Source organism: Tinamus guttatus, unplaced genomic scaffold, assembly GCF_059628265.1.
Source record: "Tinamus guttatus ecotype Peru unplaced genomic scaffold, ASM5962826v1 Tinamus_guttatus_pri_ptg000510l, whole genome shotgun sequence".
NCBI lineage: Eukaryota > Metazoa > Chordata > Aves > Tinamiformes > Tinamidae > Tinamus > Tinamus guttatus.
Window position 1 is genome coordinate 1,705,528 of NW_028289044.1, and position 26,227 is coordinate 1,731,754.

General features: G+C 36.6%; 1 protein-coding gene across 1 annotated transcript in view; it reads right to left on the reverse strand.

The window, feature by feature from the left end:
- Nucleotides 1-26,227, reverse strand: part of VPS13B (vacuolar protein sorting 13 homolog B) — a 405,118-nt gene that overhangs the window by 189,818 nt on the left and 189,073 nt on the right. The window contains exons 21-24 of the mRNA XM_088533620.1: nucleotides 21,428-21,555; nucleotides 14,419-14,653; nucleotides 7,398-7,618; nucleotides 3,542-3,748 (exon numbers count right to left, since the gene is read on the reverse strand). Of these exons, the coding sequence (XP_088389746.1) occupies nucleotides 3,542-3,748; nucleotides 7,398-7,618; nucleotides 14,419-14,653; nucleotides 21,428-21,555 (791 nt within the window). The remainder of the gene's footprint in view (nucleotides 1-3,541; nucleotides 3,749-7,397; nucleotides 7,619-14,418; nucleotides 14,654-21,427; nucleotides 21,556-26,227) is intronic.

Below are 26,227 nucleotides of genomic sequence, written 5' to 3' on the forward strand. Positions count from 1 at the left end.
ACTGTGCGTACCCAATATGCTAAGGAAGTTACTTTTGTTCAAATAAAGTCTGTTTAGACTCTAAGGTTTCAGCAAAATAAAAGCAGTCCTACGTGGCAGTTGGAGACAGAAGACAGATTCTCTCTCATCTTCAAATCCTACTGTCTACAATTAAAGGAGAAATAGGATTTTGTGATCACACAAACCACGACATTTTTTTTTCTTTTGGTAGGATGACTGTAATTAAGTCAGCAAGAGGAAATTGGGAAACTAAGTGATTAATTATTCTCAGAAGACAAGCAACTTTCACTGGTTTAGAACGAGGGAGAATGCTTCCTCGCTAGCATTTCAATACATGTATTACTAAGTTCTCCACAGTCCTTACCTTAAGGGACAGGACAGCAACCACATTGCTGTAATGAGAACCTAGCAGGTACTTTGATACTAGGAAATATGTTGAACAAGTTTAAAGACAGCCACCAAATGCAGAAAATGTGTTTTGGAGATACTGCCAATCATTATGTTAGAAATGATTTAATTTATATTGTCTCAAATAGTTCATTAGAAATGTGAGAAGAAAATATGTTTCACTGTTTCTCACTGGTTGGCCAAGGGTGTTTTTCCTCATCCCTCTGCCACCTCTAAGAGTACTGCAATCCCCTTTGCCATCACACAGACTCAGGACTGTGCACGGTCTCAGAAGCAGCATTCACAGCTGCTTCCTGCGCTGCAGTCTGCATTAGTCCATGGTACAGCTTCAAATCAGCATGAGATTTATTACTTTTTTATATGTATGACTATCACTGAGCAAAAGATTTAAAGGAAAATGTCAGATACACTGACCACTGTAAAGATTTAAACTGTGATGGAAAGTTTAATATAATTTTTCCTACAGTTTATTAATAATTATATTTTTTCCTACAGTTTATTAATAAGTAAGCTTGAAACAGCTTACTTTGTTTATATCAACAAGACCACATTAACTGGATCATCATCTTAAGTAATTCATCTCACTCCAACTGGTAGCTTGACACAGATTTACCCTTAAGAGAGAAGAGAAAATCTTTTTTTCCTCTCAGCCTTTATACGAGAGGAGATATACGAGAAAGCGTTAGGTTAAGATGTCCTTTGATGTTACATCTCCTAACAGTCAAATCATTCAGATGAATCTCCTGTGAGCCCCTATAGTCTCACTAACTTTCAACAAATTACCAGATGGATATTAAAGGTGAGGTCCAAAAATAAACAAGGACTCTCAAATGCAGAGAAATGACAGTATCTCCAAAATACAGCATTTTTGTAGCTACCATTATTACAGGAATTTAAACTTTGCCGTGACTTCCCACGACAAAGTTTCTCTCCTATCTTTTTTCAGCCACTGTACTTCAAAACCTTTCCCTTTCTCTTTCTTACTGTTAGCTAAACAGTCACATACCCTACACATCGTTTAGAATTTAATCATCTTAATAGACACGATACGCCCACCTACTTAACCAGAAACAGAACATGATTTTCCTTACTGATGAACAAAATATATTACCCTCTTACTTGAATTTCTCAATCTCTTCCTGAAAACAGCATCAATTCTCACCTTCTAATTCTTAGTTTCAATAGCTAACAAAGAACTTCTTGCAGCCTCATGTATCCAGCCACGTTCTCCCATCTCTCTATCGCCATTACAGCAATGAACCCTGACTCAGTTTGCTGCACTATTTATGGACCTGCATCTTCCCCACGCTGGCTCTCCCTGCCTGCCTCTTCCAGCCAGGACAGAGCACCTGGCCTGGGAGAACACAGGGAGGTGTTGGGTAGGTTCACCTCCTTGCTCCTCCAGCAAGACGAACCATGAGTTTTGCAAGTACTTTTCCCTGTTTGTACCTCTTCTCCATTTTCACACCTTAAATAACAAAATTGCCAGAAGGGGGGTCAATTTTTCAAAAATTTGTACTATCCAGCAAAATTACATATTTATTTGAAAAGTACTTTTCAAATATTAGTTGTAAAGTGCCATCAATTTTAGGTTCCCTATTGTGAAAAAAAAATCCAATATTAATGCCATCTATTTTAATATATAATTTTCTATTGTAACAAGACTGAAATGATGATCTTCGCTTCAGAGAGGAAAATGCTCAACACAGATTCTAGTATTGTCCTTTGTTGGCTAACCCACCAAACTTCATTAGCTCTGCATTGCCAAAACAATCTTGGTAACACATGGATTAAAACAATTACTGAATCAGTTTCAAGTAAGGCTGTAAGTACAGTGTGTACTATAAGTGCTGCTGTCTATAGAGAGAGTCAAAACCAAATTGTTACTTATGAAGTTGATGGTTTCTAATTTTAATAAGAAAGGAATTTGATGCAAGTAGATGAAAAAAATACTAATTTGGGGGCCTTACCATCTTCTTGCTGGTATTACTTACCTTCAGTTATGTACCTAATCTGTCCTAGAGCACCTATATAATCTAATTAATCTAACTAGGAAGGTTGACAGGGACACTAAGAAAGCTGAGGCTTATCCACTGTGAGGATGACAGAGCCCTGGCACAGGCTGCCCAGAGAGGTTGTGGAGTCTCCTTCTCTGGAGATCTTCAAACCGCACCTGGCTGCCACCCTGTACCACGTGCTGTAGGTGTCCCTGCTGGAGCAGGGGGTTGGACTAGATGATCTCTAGAGGTCCCTTCCAACCTCAGCCAGTCTGTGGTTCTGTGATTCAGCTGCACAGTGTCCTGTGGCCACACATCCCACTACCTCAGCTACCTGGTGCCACCTAACTAACAACACCCAGAGCTGGGGCTCAACATTGCTTTCCTGCTGATACTATTAGCTTGCCCCATGCAGTTATACCATGTTGCAAATTACCAAAACAGAAATCCATAAAAGCAAGCAGCCAATCTTTCTCATATTGGAAGCTGCATACTGAAATCCTCGTGTGACTGAGTTGAAAAAGATTCACAAGACATTGGAGAGCTGGTCAAGGCGAAGGCCCAGAGCTACAGAAGGATCCCAGCGATGGAGCATGAAGACAGCAGGATAATGCTGGGGGGAGTGTGCAACTGGGGGCCCTCTGCTCGCCCCGTCTCTCCCAGCTTGCCAGTAACACAGACTACACACAGCACAGCACGGGCCTCCCACTGACTGCCTCCACGTCACTGGCTGGCCACCAAAGCTTCTTTGGATGACTCACAAGCCACAAGCAACACAAGTGCCACAGACACTTCAAAACCACTAGTTACCACCGTCTTATAGTTCTGCACATGAAAAATACCACATACTTCTGGACTTAAAAACACTAGCTATTATTTGCTTACAAGAGTTAATATTAATTTGTTTCTAAGAGAAATGATCCAGACAAATAATAAACATAGGAGCAATACTGTACTCTCTTTTTCTTCCTCCTCTCTTCCTCCAAAACAAGTAATGAAATATCCATTATTAGGTGATGAGCTGCAAAGCCACATTGCACAGAGCACTATTTCTCTCTTAATCCTTTTGACTCTTGCTTGATTACACATCACACGCAGGCCAGTAGTCACAGAACCCAGCTTTTCAGAAAGCCTACCTCTGTGGTGGTGCCCACGTCAGCAGATGGGCTGCACGTGCTGGTGTCTGGTGGAGCGGTACCAACGCTGCTCCTCACCGGAGAGCTGGGAACAACAGCTCCCGCCACGGGTTCAGGATAGACAGAAGACTGGTAAAGAATTCCTTTCTTCTGAATTTTTTTCCAAACTTTACTTGCGATCTCTGCCAGTTCATACAGAAGCTGCACCTAAAAGAAATGCATTTTTTAAGATGATTTTTTTTCCATAATAAGACGAAGGAAAATCACCCCAGTCAGGGTTCTCCATTCAGACTTAAAATACAGCAGAACTGTGAGTCTCACAGTTTACAATGTTCTGAAAAGTAACTACATTGCAATTAAATTAATTAACAAGTTATGCTCTAGTTATTTTGGTCAGAAATATGTGCTTCTCTAAACATATAGTATGTAGTTTATAAAAATATAACCAATAACCTGGTCTTGTAAAACTTATTACTAACACATTTTAACAATAAAAAAATCTAATTTCTGGTGTATTTCATGTATATGGATACTACCCTTTCAATTAAAATCCTAGAAAAAGGAAAATACATAAAAATAAACATTATAAAATATTAAGAATGTAAAAATTACTCATTTTTAGCAGTAATAAAATAGTGATCTCATGCAGCATATGCAACTGTTCTTAGTAGTAGAAAGAATATCCACTATCAAACTCAATAATCTCCTGGGAAATGTCATAGCAATATTCAGAAAACATACTGTTTAACTTGCACATTGTTTGACTCAGTTCTAAGATATTTACACAAGCTTTTGTAAATAAGCATTAATCATGGAATTTGTATGACAACATATTGCCATATACTGTATAAAACAAGCTCAGGGAAAACTGCAAACAATATATAAGCAGATCCACAGCTGGATACCATACCCAACTTGCCATTATAAAAAATGGAAATTCTCATATTTATAAGAACTTTAAGCCTCAGGACACATCTACTCTCTGAAGCTGGCTTCTTATGTGGGCAGAACAGATGCAGAAAAACACTGTTGTCAATCTACATTTGATATAAAACAGTACTTAATTTTGTGCGTGAGAATGTGTGATGAAGTCTCAAAGAACATGCTACAGTCCTTTCTTAAGAGGTGAAGTGCTGGAATTTTATAAAAACCTTCTTAATTCATCATGGATTTTTCTTTTGAAGTTCCAAGGCTTACATTGAGCAGGTCATATACTCTTTTGACAGTTTTTTTTTTTCTTAAAGAAGATGAATTCAGTATTTTTTGTCCTCACGTGTGGAATCATCTACAGATACACTTTACTGCTAGTTGGTTCACTTACAGTGAAAACTTATTTTAGTTACACTTTAAAAGGGCTTGTGTCGGTAGCGCGGTGCTAGTCTAAATTATTAATTACAAAACTTTCAGGTTTTCCTGACTTTCTTTCATGTAACTCAGGAAAAGCAATTAATAATATCCATCTGATTGATTGAGTAGGAAAACATTAATTGGTGCTGACACTTTTCTGGCAAAAAAGTCTCTAGAAAATTAACAGGATACAGGCATATATCCAAATCATAGATGCTTGCAACCTCCCTTCCATCAAAATATTTATTGGTCAAGAGACTAAAGGCTAATTTAAACTATGCTTGTCCTTAGGAAGCAAGGATTCCAAAGAATTAACTATGCCAGGGTTCATAAAGGCACAAAGTAACACGAATGAAGAAATGATGCAACTTTTATGTTTACTTGCATGTTTGTACACAAGCTAAAGAAGTTTATCACTTAATAATCCCCCGCTGAAGTATTTGGATCTAAATGACATAACAACAGTCACAGTCATTAAAGCTAATAATTATTTATGTTTTTATTTTAATTCTTCAAGCTAGAATCTTTGCAGCCACTCTGAAAGAGTTGCTATTTCAGACTGCAATGTCCATCTCTGAAACACTCCTGCAACCAGATGACCAAATAGTACTAACCCAATAGTCTACCCTTCTCTAAAATTAGACACAAAACAACGAGGAGAAGGCTCACTGTGGAAAAGAACACAGCTACCTAGAGGGAGATGATTTTCATGGAGACATGTTAAAGAGCAGAACAAAAAATCCCCCTCAAATATTACAAAATAATAAAAAAAAATCCAGCAAAACCTGCTAAAAATGAAAGCAAGACATTTCATTGCATTTCGATGGCTATTAATTATTAAAATGAAAGGATTTCTATTTATCATTCTGGTTACATTTTTTCAGGTGAGTAGTCTTAATGTTCTCAAGACCCATTCCCGAGTATATCAGAATTGCTAATGCAAGTGAAAGGTCTCTTTTTTTTAGAATTATTTTGAACATAACGGTAAATTTTATTTATTTATTTATTTAATTTCTTATTTTTAGTACCTTCTATTCAAAAGAAAAAAAAGCATACCAAAATATGAATAATACTGCCACAATTTGTTACAAAAAATCTCCCTCTCTCCACACTGCTTCCACCTCCTCCTTAGCAAAATTACACATAGCTCAATAAGATCTCACTGCCCACTTGGCAAGATATGTACTTTACAGTAAAAAATTAAAATCAATACATTACAGTATTTTGTACTTAAAAAATAATGTTACCACAAAATTGAGAACAATACGGTAAAAGGTGAAATCCTGACAATTTTGCATACTGGAAGTATTTATTGAACTTACAGGGTAGAACCATCATCGTAACATGAATCATAACAGTTAGACAGTAACATACTTCACCTTTGCTACCACCTAGCAAATTCACTAAGTATCACCTATTTAAAGCTGTCATCTAGAGACAATTTGTCATTCTAAAGAATCAAATTTCATAGCTACTCTGTTGTACACATTACAGCGTACATGAGCATCCTTAAGAGAAAAAAAATGGGCTAATATTTCACTGTACAACAAACAGGACGTGATCGAGAAATATGTGTGTAATGAGTAGTCGTTGTGTAATGAGTATACACAAGGGACAACATTACACTTAAAGCAGCCACCTTAGCTTTTGCAATCTCAGACTTACCCCATAGATCTGTAAATCTTTATAAACACGATGCCTTGTTTATGAGTTACACAACATCGTATTTTGTGTTCCTATCTTTTCTTTCTATTAAATTATGAAATAAATAGTCTGCTTTGTTGATAAAGTCCTCTGAAGAATCTTACACACAGCAGACAGTATATGAACTCCTTATCCAGATCTAAGGAAATCTGTAACTCTTGAGAACAAGAGTGCTTTTTGCAAAACCGCTGTTGATCATATGCTGCAATTGTCACAAAAGTAGTATTTAGGTTACAGTAAACACTACTCAAATTTTTTCAAATAAAATCTACCGTGCGGGACCAAAGCAAACTCGGTCCAACTCAGAAAAATACAGCGTGCAGTCTTAAAAAATCTAGCAACCTTCCTGCCTTTTAATAAACATATATGACATGATAACTTCTACTTATGTGCATCCTTCTTTACTTACTAAACTACCATTGTATGCCTGAAAAAAGTTTATATTTGAAGGAATGTTAGCTCTGTGAGAATATTATAAAAATTGCATTAAGCCATTTCAATACAGGAATCCACAGTAACAGCAGAACAGTACTATACATTTAACGGTACATCTGTAATTCATTTCATTCCATCAGCCAAAAGATGCATTTATACTGTAGCTATTACATTTTGAGAAGAGTTTAAATTACAAAACTTGAGAGAGCTTCAAAGCAAATCTTAATCTAAGCACCTTGATCTTGATGGCCCAGTTAAAAAAAAATTAAGATGTTTAATAGAAGAGAACCTCTTCAACAAAATGCAGAACAATTGCACTTAAATCAAGTTATTTTTAATTTCCTTTCATAAATCAATTAAATGTACCAACCTGGGGGTTCGAGCATTTTATTTCAAGGGACTCGAGGTCGACATGGAGGCAGACGACAAATGAGTGTCTGGATTCTGGCCCGGAAGCAAGCAGCTTCTGTGAAGTAACAGCTAAAGTAGAAGTACAGCCCATTGGATCCACTAAATTTAGTGTCATCTGTTGCCCAAGGAGAGTATATATACTGAAATTATGCAGATTGATTGTCCAAGGAAAGGCATCACCTGAACATTAAAAAGAAAGAAAACAGTTACAGATAATATTTTTTTCCAAATTCAGTAAAGGCCTTATCCTAAACCCAAGGCACATACTGCCAGTGTCCATTAAATTATTCCCAAACTCTCAGAAATATCCTTCAACTATCAATTCCATTCTACACCTTGAAATCTAAAACACAGCATTTTTTTCAGTTCTTAAAAATTGGAATCCTCTGAGATTGCGAAACCACTGGGAATCCTTTGTGACCAAATGCCTCCGACAAGACTTGCCCGGGCTACAGGATGGCGACAAGGCCGTTGGTGGCTTATGTTGATAACCTAAGATGGAATGAAACAGGGAAAACTGCAGCCCTCTGGAGGACAGGGAGAGAAGGTAGAAAACATCTGACATGGCGGAGAGGGCCAAGCCCAACATGTAAGGGCTACATGTAGAGATCAGGACATCATGACACAAAACAAATCACTACAGACCGACGCTGAGCATTTCATTTCCTGTATTTAGAAAAAAATAGCTACCCGGAAGCAGTGCCTGGAGGTCCCCCCTGAGCCATCATCAGGGCTGACCAGTGAGGCAACCAGCAGTGCCCAGCGGCATAACAAAATGGCTGCAGCCTCAGTAGAGGCTTTTTCCTTTGGATTGTCAATAGATGGGAAAAAATGGATAATTTGTCAAAGCAGGACATAAGCTAGAGAGAATGTTTTGGCTAAGTTTTTCGAAAGGTAACAGAAATTAACGTGAGAAAACCACAGACATCTTAGTCAGCTCCACCAGCCACAGGTGAAGGGAACTAGCTGTGCACAAGAGCAAACCACACACCTCAAGAATCCCACATCCCATTTTTGCCAAAGAGGCAATTTAGGTCTATAGAAGACTGCAAACCAAAACCCAAAGAATGCTCAAGAGCAGTGAGGAAAATGTGGTTGTGAATTCTCATTTCAAACAAACATAGACTTTTCAAATAGTTTTAAAATGCTTTGCAGATACACAGGAGTGTAACAATTATTTAAGATTTTTTTACCTCAAAACAATGCCTTAATTATTCTGTGTATCAGATTTTCTGCTGAGGAAGCCAGGCCTTTTGGTCCCATTTGGATGAAGGGGAGCCTGCGGCCAGCACAAGAACTTTAAGGCCATGGAAAAGCTGCCTAAAAGCTGTCCCGTTCCATGGAAAAGCAGCCTGGAAGCTGTCCCGTTCCATGGAAAAGCAACCTAGAAGTTGTCCCATCTCATGTTCCTTTCATAGGAACATGAAAGTGGCCGCACACAGTCTCGGATAGAAAGCCCATAGCATGACAAGAATTCACGAAGTCCAGCCAGGGCCAAAATATTCTTCGTTTTTGTACGAAGACATTTGTGAGAATGTCACAAATGGGACTCCCTCTCCCATACCAAAACTCAAAGATTATTTGGTGTGAGGGTTTATTTTTCACAGCTTTGGGGCAGGAGCTGCATGTTGAAACCCCAAAAGCAGTGTGGAGTAATGGGACAGAAGATGGCAGGAAAATACCCGTGCATACTACAAGGGAGCCTAACAGAGCACTAAGGAACCAGAACTAATGTTTTTTAAAAAAATAAATGGAGGGTCATGGTGTTTATTTGCTGCTTGGAGTAGCACACTGTCAGCAGGGTGCCCTGTGAAGAAATCACATCACTGAGAAATAGCACAAATTAACTGCTAACTGCAATTAACTCACAAAAAAAAAAAAAAAAAAAAAAAAAGCTTCTGAAATTTTAAAAAAGTAGGATCCAAACACTTTTTTATCATATTATTTTAGCAAAAGTTTTATTTTTTCTTACACAAGTGGCACTAGCAATAAGTGCATATTCAAGAGAATACATCAAAAAGTTTGTGCACCTCATCCTAAGAAAGAGATGAAAAATTCTGTATTTTATTTTGAAGCTATTATGGACTGAAGAACTCAGCTTGGCCAAAGTAACTTAAAATATTTTGGAAATGTTTCAGATTAGATATTTAAAAGCAGTTAGCAAACCATATTTTTTCCAAGTTCAACCGCCAAGAAATACAAAGTATTAATTGTAATATATGGAAAAAAATCAAATGCGAAGTCAACTCTAATGACATGTTTCTAATTACTACACATGATTTTCGCTCTTCTCTGTGATCACCACAGTAAATGAACATTGGGTATATTTCAGGGATTAGAACAAATGTCCAGAGAGAACACTGAGTGCATGTATAGTTCAATGTATAGAAACCACAGAGGGCTGAACAGTGTAGTAAATACATCACAAATTTACAACTATAAAATCCCCCTTATTGTCACCATCAACCAGCTCCATGCACACTTACATGACCATTCAGTCACTATACTGGAACTGTCCATCTTATAAATAATTGTTTTGGGGTTGTAATTCTGATTGCTTTACATCAAAAAACAAACAAAAAATTACATACCTGCATTCATTTGTAGATTGGTTTTAGGAAACTACTTAATTCAAACTGGCTAAACATCAAAAGCAATACCATTTAAAGCATATTTACTTCAAACCTCATTTAGTAGCAGGTAGCAAGGAAAAAACAGCACCAAACTTGGCAGACATTTCCTTGCCATATCCAATGTTCCCATCCATGTATACTACTTTGTTTATTAATCTCTGAGCTTTTTTTAAGGTGAAGTATGAGTAAAACTAACATTGCATTCAGCAGAACCAGAACTCAGCCACTTCTTTCATAGGCAAGAATATGAAAGATACACATGAAATAAGGTTACTGATTCCAGTTAACTCCTGACTGACAGCTTTCATATATCCTTATTTTTAATTTCTTCTCAGCACTGATTTAAAAAAATGAAGATCTGTTAATTAAGATATATCAACTGTTTTATGACTTATTAAATATATAAAGGACATTTTCAAACCTTTGACAGTTGACAGACTCCATCACCATCTCAAAGAACTGGCATTACAGCAGGTTTCGAATATTTGTTATAGTTTGCCAAGATGAATTTTCTACAGTGTATTTGAGTTATTTTTGCTATATCTGTAATTAAAAGCTTTTGCTTTTTTCTCTGGCAGTTACCTGATTTACTGTAACATAGTGATGATTTTCTTTCTTTTTTAGTGTGAGCCTTTCCAGATTTTATGAGACAAGATAGTGATAAATGTGTTTAGATAGCAATAATTTTATTATACCTTTGCTCTCACTTTTATATGACACTTCTACTTTAAAAACCACACTGCACAAGTGGCAGTCATACAAACGTTGTATAAAATGTTGGCAGTTCTGCAAACTATGAATTTTATTTGTTTAAAATTAGTGAGAGCAGGGGAAAAACCACGAAAGCTTTATCGTGTGAATGATCTGGGATCTATTCCCATTTCTGCTAAATGTACCCTATGTAATCTTCAAAAAGCATCTCGATTACTTTGTCTTCATTGCCCTTTCTGCACCTACACCGCAGGGTCCTTACGTGGAATTTCCAATTCCCCACATTCTCACGTGATATGCAGTAATTTAAGGAGAAAGCTATTGTAATGACGACTCCTTAGGTCAGTGCTGTGCTTCGGGGAGCCGTCGCACGGCTGCGTGTCCCGCGTGCAGGGAGGGCCCTGACGAGCGCGGGGCTGCTCTGGCCATGCAGTTGCACAGAGCTCAGCTGCACGCGCAGGCACCGAGGCTCTGCTCGCTGGAGCGCAGCTAGTGCAGGAGCTCAGCCTCAGCAAGGGGTTTAAAGCAGAATCCTCACTGCTTTTCAGATATTGAAGACTATCATTAAAATGGGAGAGCTAATTTTATAAAGTCATTACATGTACTAAATAAAATACAATAATTACTGTGTTTTACAGAAGATGACATTGAATAAATGCTGAAAAAGCAATGTCAAAGTTTCCTATCAAAACTTGCCAATTGCCTTAATTTTCCTTTTCAGTTACACATTATTTTTCCTTTATTATACTGAAGTACTTTTACTTTAATCTAACGAAAGATAAAAACTTCTAAGAAATCAATGCTCTGCTTTAACCATGAACTAAGTTCCTGCTTTAACTTGCAGATATTTTTGCAAATATATTTTATTACTTTATGTCTAATACATTTCATTGAAATAGCCTGTACTAGGGACCCTAATTTTCTATTTCCTCAGAAGTCACTTGACAATTTCTTAAGTTTAAACCTAAGCTACAAAACTTCTGCAAGAGTAAATGATTTATTGTATTTCACAAACAAGAGAAAGTGTACCAAACGGTAACTAGTATAAAAACAAAAGTGGAACTCAGAAAGAGGATCTAAATTAAAATTATTAAAAATGCAAAATAAAAGAAGAGTTTCTATTTAATTTCTTCAATATGTTCTGCCTCATTGGTAGTAACTGGATCTGAAATTTTCTCATGTGATTGATCTGGCTTATCAAGAAAATGGATTCTAATAATTTGTTACAAATTTATTCAGTGGTATTTGTTATTCAACAGAGGTTCAACAGAATACCTCATTCTTTACAGACATAAACCTATTTCTATTGATAAGGTACGTAGTGTGATTGTGCTGAATTATGTTTCTGAATAGAAGTACTGTACTTAAAATGCTCTTTTTAGTGTTTCCGAAAAGAAATATAACAGAGCTTTCAAAACAAATGGAAAGACTTGACTGTGGGATAGCATATAAGCTATTTTTACAGTATGTTGACATCTTAAGGTCAATAAGGCTTTGTGAGAAGGCTGCAATATCCCCAAATGACAGTATGAATATGCTTCTTGTCATCATACTCTCCTTTATTTTTTCAAGTAATAGTAAAAATATATGAATAATCATACAGCTTTCTTAAAAGTAAGCATGTGTCCTTTTGCTCAGATTTTTGTTTTTAATAAAAAAAAATAATGATCCAAAAATATTTTTCAGAAAAAGCAGGCTTAGCTAAATAACATATCACAGAGAAGGTAACATGTTTGAGGAATGATGTTATGTCCCTGAAGTCTTGCTCAAACACAGAATGCAAATTAGAGACTCTCACGATAAAAATGCATTAAAATTATTCACCTCTACATGGGAGGAAAGAAAGAAGGTGACTTAAAAGCTACGAAAAAACTTTCTTAATGGTTTGTTTCAGGGAGAGTTTTGGGATGAGGGAAGGCAATGGCTCCATTGGAGAAGCAAAAATATGAAGATTGTGAGAACTTCTGTTTGGCATCATTCCCAGAGCATAAAGCCACACACAAATAGGTTCCTTACAATGCGCTTTATCCCAAACAGAGTGATTCTTTGCTCTCACTAGGATCTTTCCTTCAAATCTGGGTTTGACAAAATTCAAACGACTTTTTACTTTCATAAATAGCTTAAGCTGCAACCTAAGTTTTAAACAAACAAAAGATGATTTTGGTTAAGTAATTTACCTTTCACCTGTCCCTATGATTAGTAAATTAGATAATTCCCACTAGAATTAATTAGGGAAAACACCTGTATATTTTTTTTCAGTTGTTGGCATTTAACACATTCCTAATAAGATGTTCAGTGTTTAAAACTATAATTTTGTTTCTGTTGCTGGGGCTTGAAGTAAAAGGCAGGAAGGAAGAGAAGAGTGCAGTAAATTGCAGCACAAAAGGAGGTAGAAAATTCTGCTATAAACCCATAAACATTTGAGATGGAAGGAACAAGAGTAGCTTTTAAAAATGCTTCTGACTACTTTTTCATAAAACATTGTCTATAACTGGTTACATTTCAACCATATATAGGTATAAAATAATTTTGCTACATAATGCTGTCACCAAAGCCCCATAATTGTGCATTTATCCTTCTTCATCTTAGTACAAACATACAAAACAGCAACAAATCTTTCTGAATTATATTTTTCAAGAACGCAATATGAAATAACTGTATACTGACATTTTCATGAAATTTTAAACTGGGTTATGATGCAAAAATCAACATTTAAGATTTTTAGGGATAGGGATTATTGCCTTACCCATTTTCAACAAACATTTTTTTATATGAATACCAACAGAACAAGACTTTTGCAGCAGCAAACCAGTGCTGCAAAAGCATTTCCCCAGCCTGTTACTTTGATGACTTCACATCTTCCAACAACTCTGTTTTTTTCTGCATCTTAAACATAAGCAGCTTGTTTCCACTTGCGAGGGCCTTTCTCAGTTTACCCCTTCCTTTCAGATCATTTCTCAAGCAGTAGCAGAATGTTAAAAGTTCATCCTTCCCTCAGACGAGTCCACAAGTCAAACCTCTATATATTACCTTTTCCAGTAAGCAGTAGCACACTTTTTCTTATCTTTGTCCTTTCATGAGACCCCCCCCCTCCATAGTGTAAAATGTTCTCTTTATTTTTTCTCCAAATCTCTATAATAACCTTGATAAAACGCCTACTAAAAACAAACACAACACATGACTGTTGCTTATCAGGAATACTAACGGAGCCTTACTGTTTTTGGGGGGGATAGTCTGCTCTAGATATGAATTTCTTGCCCTGTCTTGCATTTAATGGTACCTCCAAAGTCACACCTCTTTTTGATGGAAAAGTTCCCATAGTTCCCAACTCAGTGGCCCTTCCTGCGGCATCATCCCAACTTGGCTACACAACAACTTGAATGACAAAACCAATCTGGGCAAGTAATGTACTTCTGATTTTTTTTGGCATCACCAAAGAAAGAAAGCCTATCACAGAAGTTCTGCTGGCTGCTTGATGAGTTGCACTTTGATCTCTCTGGGCAAAGATTGGGATTCCTAGCCCTCAACAGGCGATAATAATGACTAAAACTGCTAGCAAAATAAAACAACAGCAAATCCCCAGTGGTTCTAGATGGAAACTAAAGAGCAAAGCTTTTCAAATTCATCATACTCTACCTTCTTCAAGAACGGGTCTTAGCACAACGAACGGGATTTCTTGCAGCGGTTCCATATGTTTGTGTCCCGCACTCATAACCTTTATCTGGGGCAAGCAGACGACGAGCGTGCCAGGCATGCAGGCCTGCCCATGGAACCAGCTCCGGACGGTCCCGGGAATGTCGCCGGACACAATAGTACTTGGCGAAGGCAGGCTGTCGTTGGGAATGAAAACACAGCAGGATTGCACTTCAAGCTGTAAAACAAGGCCAAAAAACAGATTACCCTTTTATATCTAACAGGACATATTCAGGTTGGTGTCCAATCTCAAATTGCACATCCACCATAGTTAATATGAAATGGTCACAATTTTTCCACAAATTAAAAGGAAAGATGATGCCAAATATTCAAAATATTTATATTCTGGTAAATTATAATTATGGGAAGGAAGGGAGAAAAAGTGTCATTTGGATCTGTAAATCTGATCAGAAACGTGTTGCAATGTAAACTGAACATATACCTACCCTTCAACAGCTTTTAACAGGAAACATGATTGAGCTGGAAAATGTTCTCACAAAAAAGGTGAGAAAATCCTCCTCTTTTTGCAGGTCATTAGCTTTTGTTAGCATTAGCAAGGGCTCCAGAGCTAACCATTTTATATGCTGTTACTTTATAGACAGACTTATTTCAAGGAGACTTATGACTTTACATTGTAGTCAGAAGTAATGAACAGGTACAAAAAGTTTAATTAGCATATAATCTAGGAAGAATAAATGCTGAAGTGGAAAACTGACTTCCATTAAAACAAGCAGATAGATACACAGATGCATCCTCCTCCCAAACACACACAGCAGAAAGAGAAATGAATAAAGCTCATGCAGTTTATAGAGTTTTGTCCTGTTGCCGCTGCAAACCAGAAGTAACACATGCAATTTCAAGTTGAAACATCACTTTTTTTGTTCTTTATTTTCAAACTCTGCTGTTACCCTGGAACATTTCTGACAATTTTGCCATCTCCTTTGGGACTTCTAGCAAGGCTGAGCAAGCCCAAAGCAAGCACTGAACTCATCATGACTTGTTAATTCAGAGGCAGTGCAAGCCTGTTAGTCCTCCTTGGCTCTTGCAAGTAATACTCTGCACCTGGATATCAAATAGCCCTACGAGCCTGCACACTTGAATGCTTTGTTAAGCAATTACAAACTATGATTCAGTCCCTTTCTTCACAACAGTTTGGAACAGTCTAGTGTCCAAACTATCGGACACAAGATGTTATTTGTAGTTTTGATAAAAGAACACTTGTTTGCTCTAAACTTCTGTAACAGAGACTATCAATTTGATATTATTAAAGAAATCATAGCTTAAAACTGATAATCAAGGTTTGTGCATGATACCCTCCCCTGAAGGCTAATAATTTCCCAAGAGAGCAATAGTAATGTGTAATAGCACTGGAATTCCTCAGCATCATAAATGCTTTGCCAGCCTGCTGAAGAGAACACAGATATTCATCTTTATTTCGGTATTTTGTGCCCTTTTGCTTAGACAAACTGACAAGAAATCATCGCAGAAAAATATAAGTAGAATTTTGCAAAAATAAATACATTGTTATATGAAGTCTGTGTTTGTTTCTAGGTTTAGAATTGTTTGAATTGCAAAATGAAGTTAATTACATCTTTGATAAGTAGTTTATTGATCCAAGGTCACAGAGTGTACTTTATTTATACTGAATGAAAAGCAACAGAGTATTGTTACAGATGTAATTCATTTGGCTTAACCAAAAAAAAAAAAAAAAAAGGTAAATTAGTCATTGTGTCAATTTGCAAAGATTTCTACAGTGACACATTAGATCATTTTCTGGTCTATTAACAATAGGTTGCAGGTCAAACCATTGCAGGATAATGATAGATAGTTAATAAAAGAACCTCTGATCAGCAGAACTTTGGTTTTATCAATGCACTTACTGAATAAACAATTTATAACAATCATTCACTCCAACTACACATATATCTCCATGATGATTAACATCAATGCTGCCTCCACACACAAACCATGTGGTAATAATAATCCCTAAATACCACCAATTCTGGTAGGTACAAGACATTATCACATTACCAGCAGCAGGATCTACAGGAGATGTTTTACAAAGTACTCTTGAGAAGAGACCTTAATACTGAGTAGAGTTTTAACATCTAATTTATAGTGGAGTAAAAGTAGCTTCATACTGAAGGGGAGGTCACTGTTTTTCACTTGACTTTACCATATCAAGAAGACTGAACGAGGATCACAACAGTTGCACTCCCGCGAATCCCTCAGGGGGATTTCTGTTCACATATGTGGATATTTTGTCTTTCGTTTTACAAATGGATGAACAGGAGTTGGCCCTTGGATTTTGATGGGGTTATTTACATGATAGCATCTGGCTCCTAACACATAATATTACGTATTCACTTACAGAGAGGTTTCTGTATTTGTGTTCCATTTTTTATATGAAAAATATTGTGTTCCAGTTTTATATGAATAAATGAAATTTGCAGTACACAATGACTGCCGGATTTCAAAGGCCAACAAAATGAACCTAAGTAAAAAATTCACATTTCAGTGAAAATCATGTAATAATTGTAATGCTATAGGAAATTGCCAACTTGGATGCTCAGGGCCAGATAAAGTGCATATTCAAGCATTTGAGTCACGCCGGCTGAACTTCTCAAAGTCAGGTTCTGCTTACACAAAACTATCAACTTCAGTGGGATTTGTGGGTATTTATCTGACAGAATCCAGAGATCTGTCTAAAAACAAGTTCCGGGGCAGGAATGGAAGAGTGCACCTATGGTGATGGAATTATATGTTGGACAAAAAGTTAGAACGTGAGTTACAGATTGCTTCACCAATCGGAAAAGTGCTTTAAAATATATGTAATTCAAATATCTTAAAATTAAACTACATCAATAGCATATATTAAAGCTATCATATAAATCTTTTTACACTTTTTAAATAACTGTTAAACTGTGTGTCTAAAATTGTGAATTTAATGTAAAATGTGACTGATTTATGTAACTGAATATAAATCTGCAGCAGTAAATCTTGCATTAATGTAAGGATCTGACAATCCAAGGGAAAGAAAATGAAGTAATCTGCCAGTAAGAAGTCCTCAAGCTGGGGGTCAGATCCTGTTCATGGAAACCATCTGGTTGGGACCCTCCAAGCCACACCAAACACAAATGATCTTTTAAAAAAATATCCTATTCATTAATGCTTCGCAGCTGCACTGAGTGTTACTTCATTTTTCCATGGCAACATCCTTTCTGTTTCAAGGATCTTATTTCAGTTTTGGTAGCAACGTGTTCTTTTGCCAATACTGAACACATTCATGTGTTAAAGAGAAGGAATTATTACAAATTCTTGAAACAGAATCACCCCCTATTTTCATTTCTATTATGTCAAGGCCTACACATGCAAAGTAACATACACTAATGATAAACCAATGAAGTAAGCAGTATTTTCCCTTGTACTTCTAAAAAAATTTAAGCAAAGCAAAGCACAGTGTTCTCAGCTTTTACTAACTTAGAGACCTGAAAAGCTGCAATGACTTTAAGATCTCAGCTGTCTTTAAAGGAAAGTATGAAGTTTCTGGAATAAATGGAGTATTTTGGGGGACATATTTTATAAAAAAAAAAAGCGGGGGGGATATAAAGATCTACAAAGGTAGCTGTGAAATACAGTTACACAATACACTGCATAACACCAAGTCTCCATAGCATGGGGAGAGGACAGGAGTGAGAAAGAAACCAAACAAATGCCACAGCTGCTCTGCCCCGCTGCAGCAAAGAGGGAGAGCCGCAAAACCTTCACGCCCCTGATGCCCTTTTTCAGGGATATAAAGGAATTCCAGGTGTTGATCACCCACTGGGTGACACTCGTGTGAAGGTGTCTCCTGGGAAAAGGCCTCCACCTCCACTCCTGTCACAGTCTCTCCTGTCATACAGGCTGCCGTGGTTTGGGGAATATAAAATATATTCTATATTCTATGCAGAATACAGAATATAACCTCGCAGTGATTCCCAGGGGAGCAGAGACCAACCGTCACCCACCCCACATCAGGGTTATGGTGTGATCATTGCTGTAAGACTCTGCCTCGGCCTCCTACACCCAAATCAGCTGCATCCTCTGTATTTAAGCCTGGCATGTCCTGCTTGTTAGAAATTAGGAAAACAGGCCTGAAATTTGTATTTCAAAGTTAGATCAAAAGAGAAAAAAAGATATAAGTGAAAAGTAGTGCATGTTAACAGGAGAATTACAAGGCTAGGCCTTGTAATGCACATACAGGAACAATGCAAAATAGAGTACAATAAGCATAATGAGTATAATGAACAATTCTTTTTCTTTTCCAACTGCTTAAAACAGTAACTTAGCACTCCAAGGGACTCCTGCTTTTTCTAAGCAAGCTTGATTTTAAAAAGTATTTTGGTTTAATTACGGGATACTTTAACTTTTGCCAGTTTGTGATAAATAATCATCTTAAGACATCATCCTATCTCAAAACTGCTGAACATTACTGTTAAGTTACAAGTCACAGAGTAACTGATCTACTCAAAGAATAAGAACACTAGGCAATTTCACCATTGTATTTCTGTACTTTCAATCAATGTTTCATTTTAACTATAACTTTGTACAAGTTACATGCTTCAAGGAAAATATCATTTTCAATAATTTCAGGAAACAGACTCATTTTCTGAAATAATTTCAGGGATATTTAAAGCATGTGGAATATCTGGCTACATTTTGTGTGTAATAATTAACACAGTTAGTTGGCATTCCCTGCAACATTACTTAATCATTCATTTGCTTTTAATACAGATCCTTCATTATTCTCACTGGAATTCAGCATTAACAACCAATTAAAAATAACTGTGTTTACCCTACTTCACAATTTTAGCAACTATTAGTATGAAGAACACGTGAAAAGTGAGTATTACCCTCCTGCACAGGATAACTGCCAAGAAGACTTCAAGGCTGCATATAAAATCCTACAACAACTAAATAATAAAAACAACTTTTTATAGTTAAGCATGAAAGTCTTTTCACTAAAATACTTAGCACAACTCCAAAGCTCAAAATCTTCATGCAATATTCTATCATGAGCAAGAGAGGGCCAGGGCTAAGCAAGTACCAGCTTTGGCTCCAAAATAAACTTTCCAGCTACTTTGGTTCCAAAGACATTTACTTACTCAAGCTTCCACTAAAAGAATAATCCTTTGATGATTTTAAGTTATGAAGTTCTGGTTTATCTGACGACAACTGCAGACTTCTCTGTTCTACAATCATGTTAATAAAAGATCCAGAAACATGAAAATAGCTTTAGAAAAAAAAAAAAAACTTGCAGTCTAATGTTCCACTATTTAACCAGAAAACAATATTTTAGCAATTTGGCTTTTTCATGCTGAGAGAAAATCTAATTATATGGTGTGTTTTATTAAAGGTATAATTATATTATACTATACTCGAATTAAAAAGAAGGGCCATTACCCTCAATTTCTTATCATACACACACACTGCTTTGCACAAAATTTCATCTTTGCCATTCAGGCTGATATTGGAGGAGAAAAGACCTATATATATTTACATTTTATGTGTTGAAAAATATATTTAAATAGAATAGGCACAGGGACTGCTAACAATAAAAAGAACAGTAAGCACAACTACAAGTCGTTCATATTTCACTCAGAAGGGCTACTGCATCTTTGTTCAGAAACACTTCCTTGGATATTTCCTGTGGTACTTCCCTGGAGTCTCCTGCAACGTTTTACTGGTAACATGGAGTGCCTCTTTCTGGCAAGATATTGGCATTCACTTCAAGTACGATCAAAGCATAAGGATGAAACACATCAGAATAAGTTTGTAAGCTGCTGTGTGATTTCATAGGGCCATTTAATTTCAATGTAGATAAAAATAAAAAATATAATTTCATATTCATAATGCCAAAAATTGAAAACATCTGAGTATGTTATAAATGTTTTTCTTTTTTAAACAAAGTAAATAAATCTAGAACTTTAAAAAAAAGACAAGAAAAGGTATCTAATACATACATATATATAAACTCTACAACCCATAGTTCTAATCCCTGAATATATTATGTTAGATCATGGGAATATTCACAAATTACTCTTTGAGAAAGCATGAGTCTAAGTCTATCAGTGCAGTGAATTTTCATCTTCATCAAAAAATAGCAATTCAATCACAATTTTTTTTTGAAAAAATGCAAACTTCATTTTTCACCAGTCAGCATTTTACTCTTAATTCAAAACAAATTCCACTTTCCTAGTGATTGTTCATGTAACAGAGCTTACTATTAAAAATGTATGAGCAGAAGAGACAGTATCTCAATCCCAACTCTATCTTCCCCATTTATAAAGGATCCATTTCTTTATTATCACAATTTTTTATTATTATTATTATTATCATCATCTAAGATGGCATCTTTGGCGTATGGTATGTATGGTATTATGTTATATATATATATATATATGCATATATATTGCTAATCTGCTTCTACTTGATCACAGATTAGAATTAAGAGCAGTGTAGGATAAAACAGATGAGCCTCATTGGTTCTTTATAAGAAGGTAGACAAGACTCACCACTCTACAACATCACACTGTATCATACAGCCCAAGAAAGCATCTGTACTTTCCTTAAATAATCTTAGAAAGGTCACTATTCTGTAATTTTAATTGCAGATGAGAAAGCAGCTATATTTAGAATTCAAAAGAGTATGACAAGCATCTTTTTCTTCCTACTTTCCCTTAGTAACAAAAATACATTTTTGAGCACTAATGTTTTAAAGTCAAAAGGTTTTTTTGCTTAATTTACCAGCAACCTATATTTTAATTTTCATTCTCTACTGTGTTGAAACTAGTAAAATACGGCAATAAAATGAGGGAACTCCTTTAAAAATCCTCCATAAAAAGAACTAGGATGCATAAAAAGTATTATAAAGTTGGGAAAGACAGTTTTTCTCACTCCCTTTTCATCTTACCTGAAGTGTAAGGCGCTTAACTGCATTCCATACTATTCCAATAAATTCCTTCATTCTTTCTTCAGGACTTCTGCAGCTTTCAGATGAGTTCAGCATGGTTTTCACGGGGAGTGACAAAGGCCGAGATTCTAAAACAAGCAGCAAAATTCAGTTATACAAAGTATATCTGAAGAATGTCACAAAGAAAAAGACTACTTATTTAAAATTCTAGCATGGTTTTTCTCTCACTATATACCAGTGATAATACAGAAACTTCAGTGGCTATTTATTAGTTTCCAACTTGGCAATACAACTGCACCAGCTAAGCATGGTGAGAAATGCAGTGTTTCAAAAACATTTTAGGTATGCTAGAATTCTCTTAATGTAAATTGCAAAGAAAATATTATGAGGAGTGTTTGACCCAAGCAATTAAGTTAGTTTTCAAAGTGTGATAACCTATTTGGTGATGGAATAGCAATACAAGAGGTTTTCACATACATTGCTGCCAGGGTAATCTAAACAAAGTTTTCATTTTGTAAACTTGTTGCAAGAAATGTGAAAGAGCTCATATTAAATTACAGCCTTTGATTTGTTTATTTTAAAAATTCACTTAACAGATCTTTGAGCATGCATCCAAAGGTCTAAAAATTAAATTGTTTTCTCGAAAGAAAACACATGGAACAAATAGTAATTGCAAGTTCTTTAAACAATGCATGAATTGTCCACACATCCCCTGTCTGCTCTTACAGAGCATCTTCCCATGTTTTGGGATACACAGTAAGTTATTTTCAGCTTCTTTGACATTTACAAGTTTGGCCTAGATATTGTTGAGTTGACAAAATTGCAGGAAAAAATCATGAAGCCTTCATGACATCACTTAAATTAAAATCAACCTAAAAGTTACAGGTTTTGTTTAAAAATTATAATGCCCAGAGAAATCTTGATACAAATTCTGGATCTGCATACAAACTACAGAAAGATTCTTAATGTTGTTACCAAGTGAGCTCAGGTGAGTGAATTCTATGCCCCTCTATGCATCATTTAATCTTCAGTCAGTATTAATCAAGGAAACACAGAGAAGAATGTAACTTAGGAGGTGAATTTCTGCCAAATGTGTGCAATGTTCATGACACCTGAGGAATTAAATTGTGATGTTGTGATATTTATTTGCCACAAACAACATACAAGATCATGGTTGATGAATATTTTAGACAAAATCCTTCAACAACACTCTAAGATTTTAAATGGCCTGAGAAGCATTAATTTCATTCAACCAATGAGTAAATTCAGAGAGAAAGAGATTTCCTACTCAAAAGAGTAGGACTTTTATGGTTGCACTATAATTAGCCTTTTCAGGGTTCCAATTATGGACCTAGGATGGACGTGGGGCCATGAGAATGTAGGAAGCACAACATTTCAGGACTGTACTTTGTTAGTTGAGCTGAAAAACAAACCAAAGCAAAATTTTGCCCATGTGGAGAAGCAGTGTGGAATGGCCCTTTCACAGTATTTTCTCATCTGAACGCTTTTATGTCAGGTGATTCAGTCCTTATACAAACAGACTGAACTACCACAAAGTTAGTTAGTGAGGTAGAGTTTGAGGAAGAGTTGTTTTGCTCTAACTTCACATCCTACCTCAGTTCACACTAGCCTCTATGTGTTAACAGGCCCTTCACTACATGCAATACATGGGAAGAATTAGAAACAGCCTGAGAACTAAGGAAGATTAAAACGAGAAAGTTAATAGCACGTACAGTTCAAAGTGCAGTATTAGCACAATATATCAAGTCACCGTGAGATTTTGGACTTTGCAAGAGGCACTTTTTTAGCAATTCAAAGGGTAACAGGGAGCTACCCATGTTTTGCCAGTTAAAAACACACACTCTTAGCTGACCAAAATTAGCCAGCCATAATCCCACTTCTTTCAGTACTTGTGCCACTCAAACCTCAAGAACTACTTCAAAGTCATGGAACACCAGACAACAGCTTACTTCATACCTCACACTCAACCAAAAGATCAAAAAAAGAAAGCGAGAAAGAAGGGGAAAAAAAGAAAGAAAAAATGACATGGAGCAAAACTGGTTGCAAGGCAAAAAGAAAAAAAAATCCTGAAAAATAAAACAGAAAGAAGACTTCTGCTTCTGATCCTTTATTTATTTTTGTATTTTTTCCCTTCTGCCTTAAGGATGGGATGTTGGGACAAAACAGTGTCCTAGCTCCCCACCAGGCAAGAGCATTGGTAGACGACAGCTCCTAAGGAACCGCAGCAGCCCAGTGTGGCTGCCCTGCACGTCTGCCTGGTCCTCTGTAGGAGACACGTAGACTGGATCAGCTCCATCTGTCTCAACAAGAAGGTTAATCTCCTAAAATAATTATGTTATTCAGCTACTACTGAACTGAAAATCTAGCAACATTTCCTGGCTGTGCAATCAGGCTTGTGTTGAAGCCAGGAGCCAGTCAGCATTAGCTAGATAGAAAATACGATTTGTCTGAAACATTTACAAACTGATGAGGGGAAAAAAAAAAAAGAGAGAGACTGCTTCAGCTTGTAGATAGTTGACTTTTCAGGAAAACACATAGGAAAACAAAATGTATTCTCATCTTCTAGTCCATGTTGTGTAACTGACGTTTTGGTAAAAACATACATTGCTTCTCTCTCAAAGCAATCTGTTATAGGTTGGCAGTTACCATCAACTTCAGAACACACACTGGTAATGAAAAAGCTTCCAAAAAGGGCTGATCATAACCTATAAGGATTGAGCTACCAGAAGCAGCAGTTTTCATAATTTATTTTACAATTTATGGTTTAAGTACAGAGGCAGTTCCAAGTGGCAATCCTGTGAAATTAATCATAAAAGTCCTCTCTTTGTAGGAGATACCAGTAAGCAAGACTTATAGGCATAAATCCTAGACAGAGGTGTTTTTCTTATACAGTTCTATTCCTCTTTCTTTGTGGTTTTTAGTCTACTGGGAAATGGCTGCTCTAGGAATCTGATCTATAAGATACTCACAAGTATTCACAAAACGGAAAAGATGTCTGAAAAAAAGTAGCTCTTTTGTGCTACTAATTAATATTCAGCGACCCAAGAAACACAAAACAAATTCTTTAGGAGTGATTTGTGGTAAAAGGCCATTTCTGAAATCGATAAAAGGTGAGAAGAGATCTTCCACTACTGAGCTGAGGACCACTGAGGACCAAATTTGTCCTCACTATCACCAATTTGTCCTCACAAATCACCAGATCACCACTAACTGCCTTGGCACATACTTTAGGATCCTCCTCCCTTACAGCTGGCAACTGAACTAAAGGCAGGTAAAACACAGTGAGAATACACTGTGTCTAAATTTATGTGGTGCGGACGTCTCAAGTCTCACCCTTCTGCCACCAGCCTCCTCTCTCCGTCCTCTGTGGAGCCGCAGGCACCTCACGCGTGAGGCGGGCAGCAGCTCAGACCCGAGGCCGCCATGACACCACCTCCACGGAGAAGGTTACTGTGCTGCAGAAAACCCTCCGTGCTCCCCGAGCTCCTTCCTCCTGGAAGACCGAGTCCCCAGTCCCTCTCATGAGCCTACCCAGAACGTACCCGCCCTGCGCCCAGAGCGCGCCGGGCACGTCCTCCTTCCCACATCCCATCCATCGCCTGCCGTGGGGCTCGCGCCGCGCTCTCCAGCGGAGCTGCGGAAAACGCTGCTGCAAACTCCTCACAGATACTCAGAGGGCATGACAGCAAAACCGTGAACGGCAACAGTATGTAGAATAAGAAAGAAACCAAAGCAAAGCACACTGCTATCGCTTGGCTATTCCTGGATTTTTTTTTCCTCTAGTAAAACTTGAGATAATCCCTACAAGGTTATAGAACTTGTTAGGGTTTCTTAATATACACTCTTCTTATGCACGAGGTATGTCTTTTTACCAGAAATAAAAACAAAAATACCAAGCCGTTTGCTGCAAGTGCAAGCCATTGAAGAACTGATTAAGGGGTCTAAGGGATTAGAAATGAGATTAAAAAGCAGTGAAGGAGAAAATTCAAACTTCAAACAACTTTGAAAAAAAAGATGAAAAACTAAATGGGCTACAGGTTTTTTTGTAGAAGATTAATTGTTAAAAAAAAAAGAATCTACTTAAAACTTACTTGCCGCCCTTTTCTATAAGCCATCAGTTTCAGGTTTCTACATATAATATTGGGCAAAAGCAAAATCTCACTGAGACCTGCTAAATAAAAACTTGTTTATTCTTTGGTTCATACTGTGGCTTCCCACATCGATTTTCAAAATTTTTGTATTTACAATGCATCAGAACAAAACATAGATGTGTGTATATATTTATAAACATACACAGATATGAAAGCATTATAAATAATTCACATTTTTATATGTAAGATGGCCAAAAAAAACCCAAATTCTGTTCTCAATACAATGTATTTCTAATGAGTCTACTCTATTTTTTTCCATGATTTAATTTTAGTAAAGTATATATATACAAGAAATTGCAAAATCACAGGGGAATATCTTGCTGAAAAAGCTTCCCATCTTAACTTACTAATTTTTCCTTTAGTCATTATTTCAGAATAAAAGTTCATCCAAGAACTGGCTCACTGCAACCATTAGGTGAGGCTCACATCTTTATTTAGTTATATTTTCTGAATCATTAATATCAAATATCAGTACTGTTGCAGAAGTATTCACATTTTATTTTTGCATTATCACACAAGAAGCTACTCTGTATACTCTGTTGCTGGATGTCTGAGATTTGATTTATTCATACATCTGAGATTTATTTGAGGAAAGACAATGATGATCTGTGTGCGTAAAAAGGTTGAT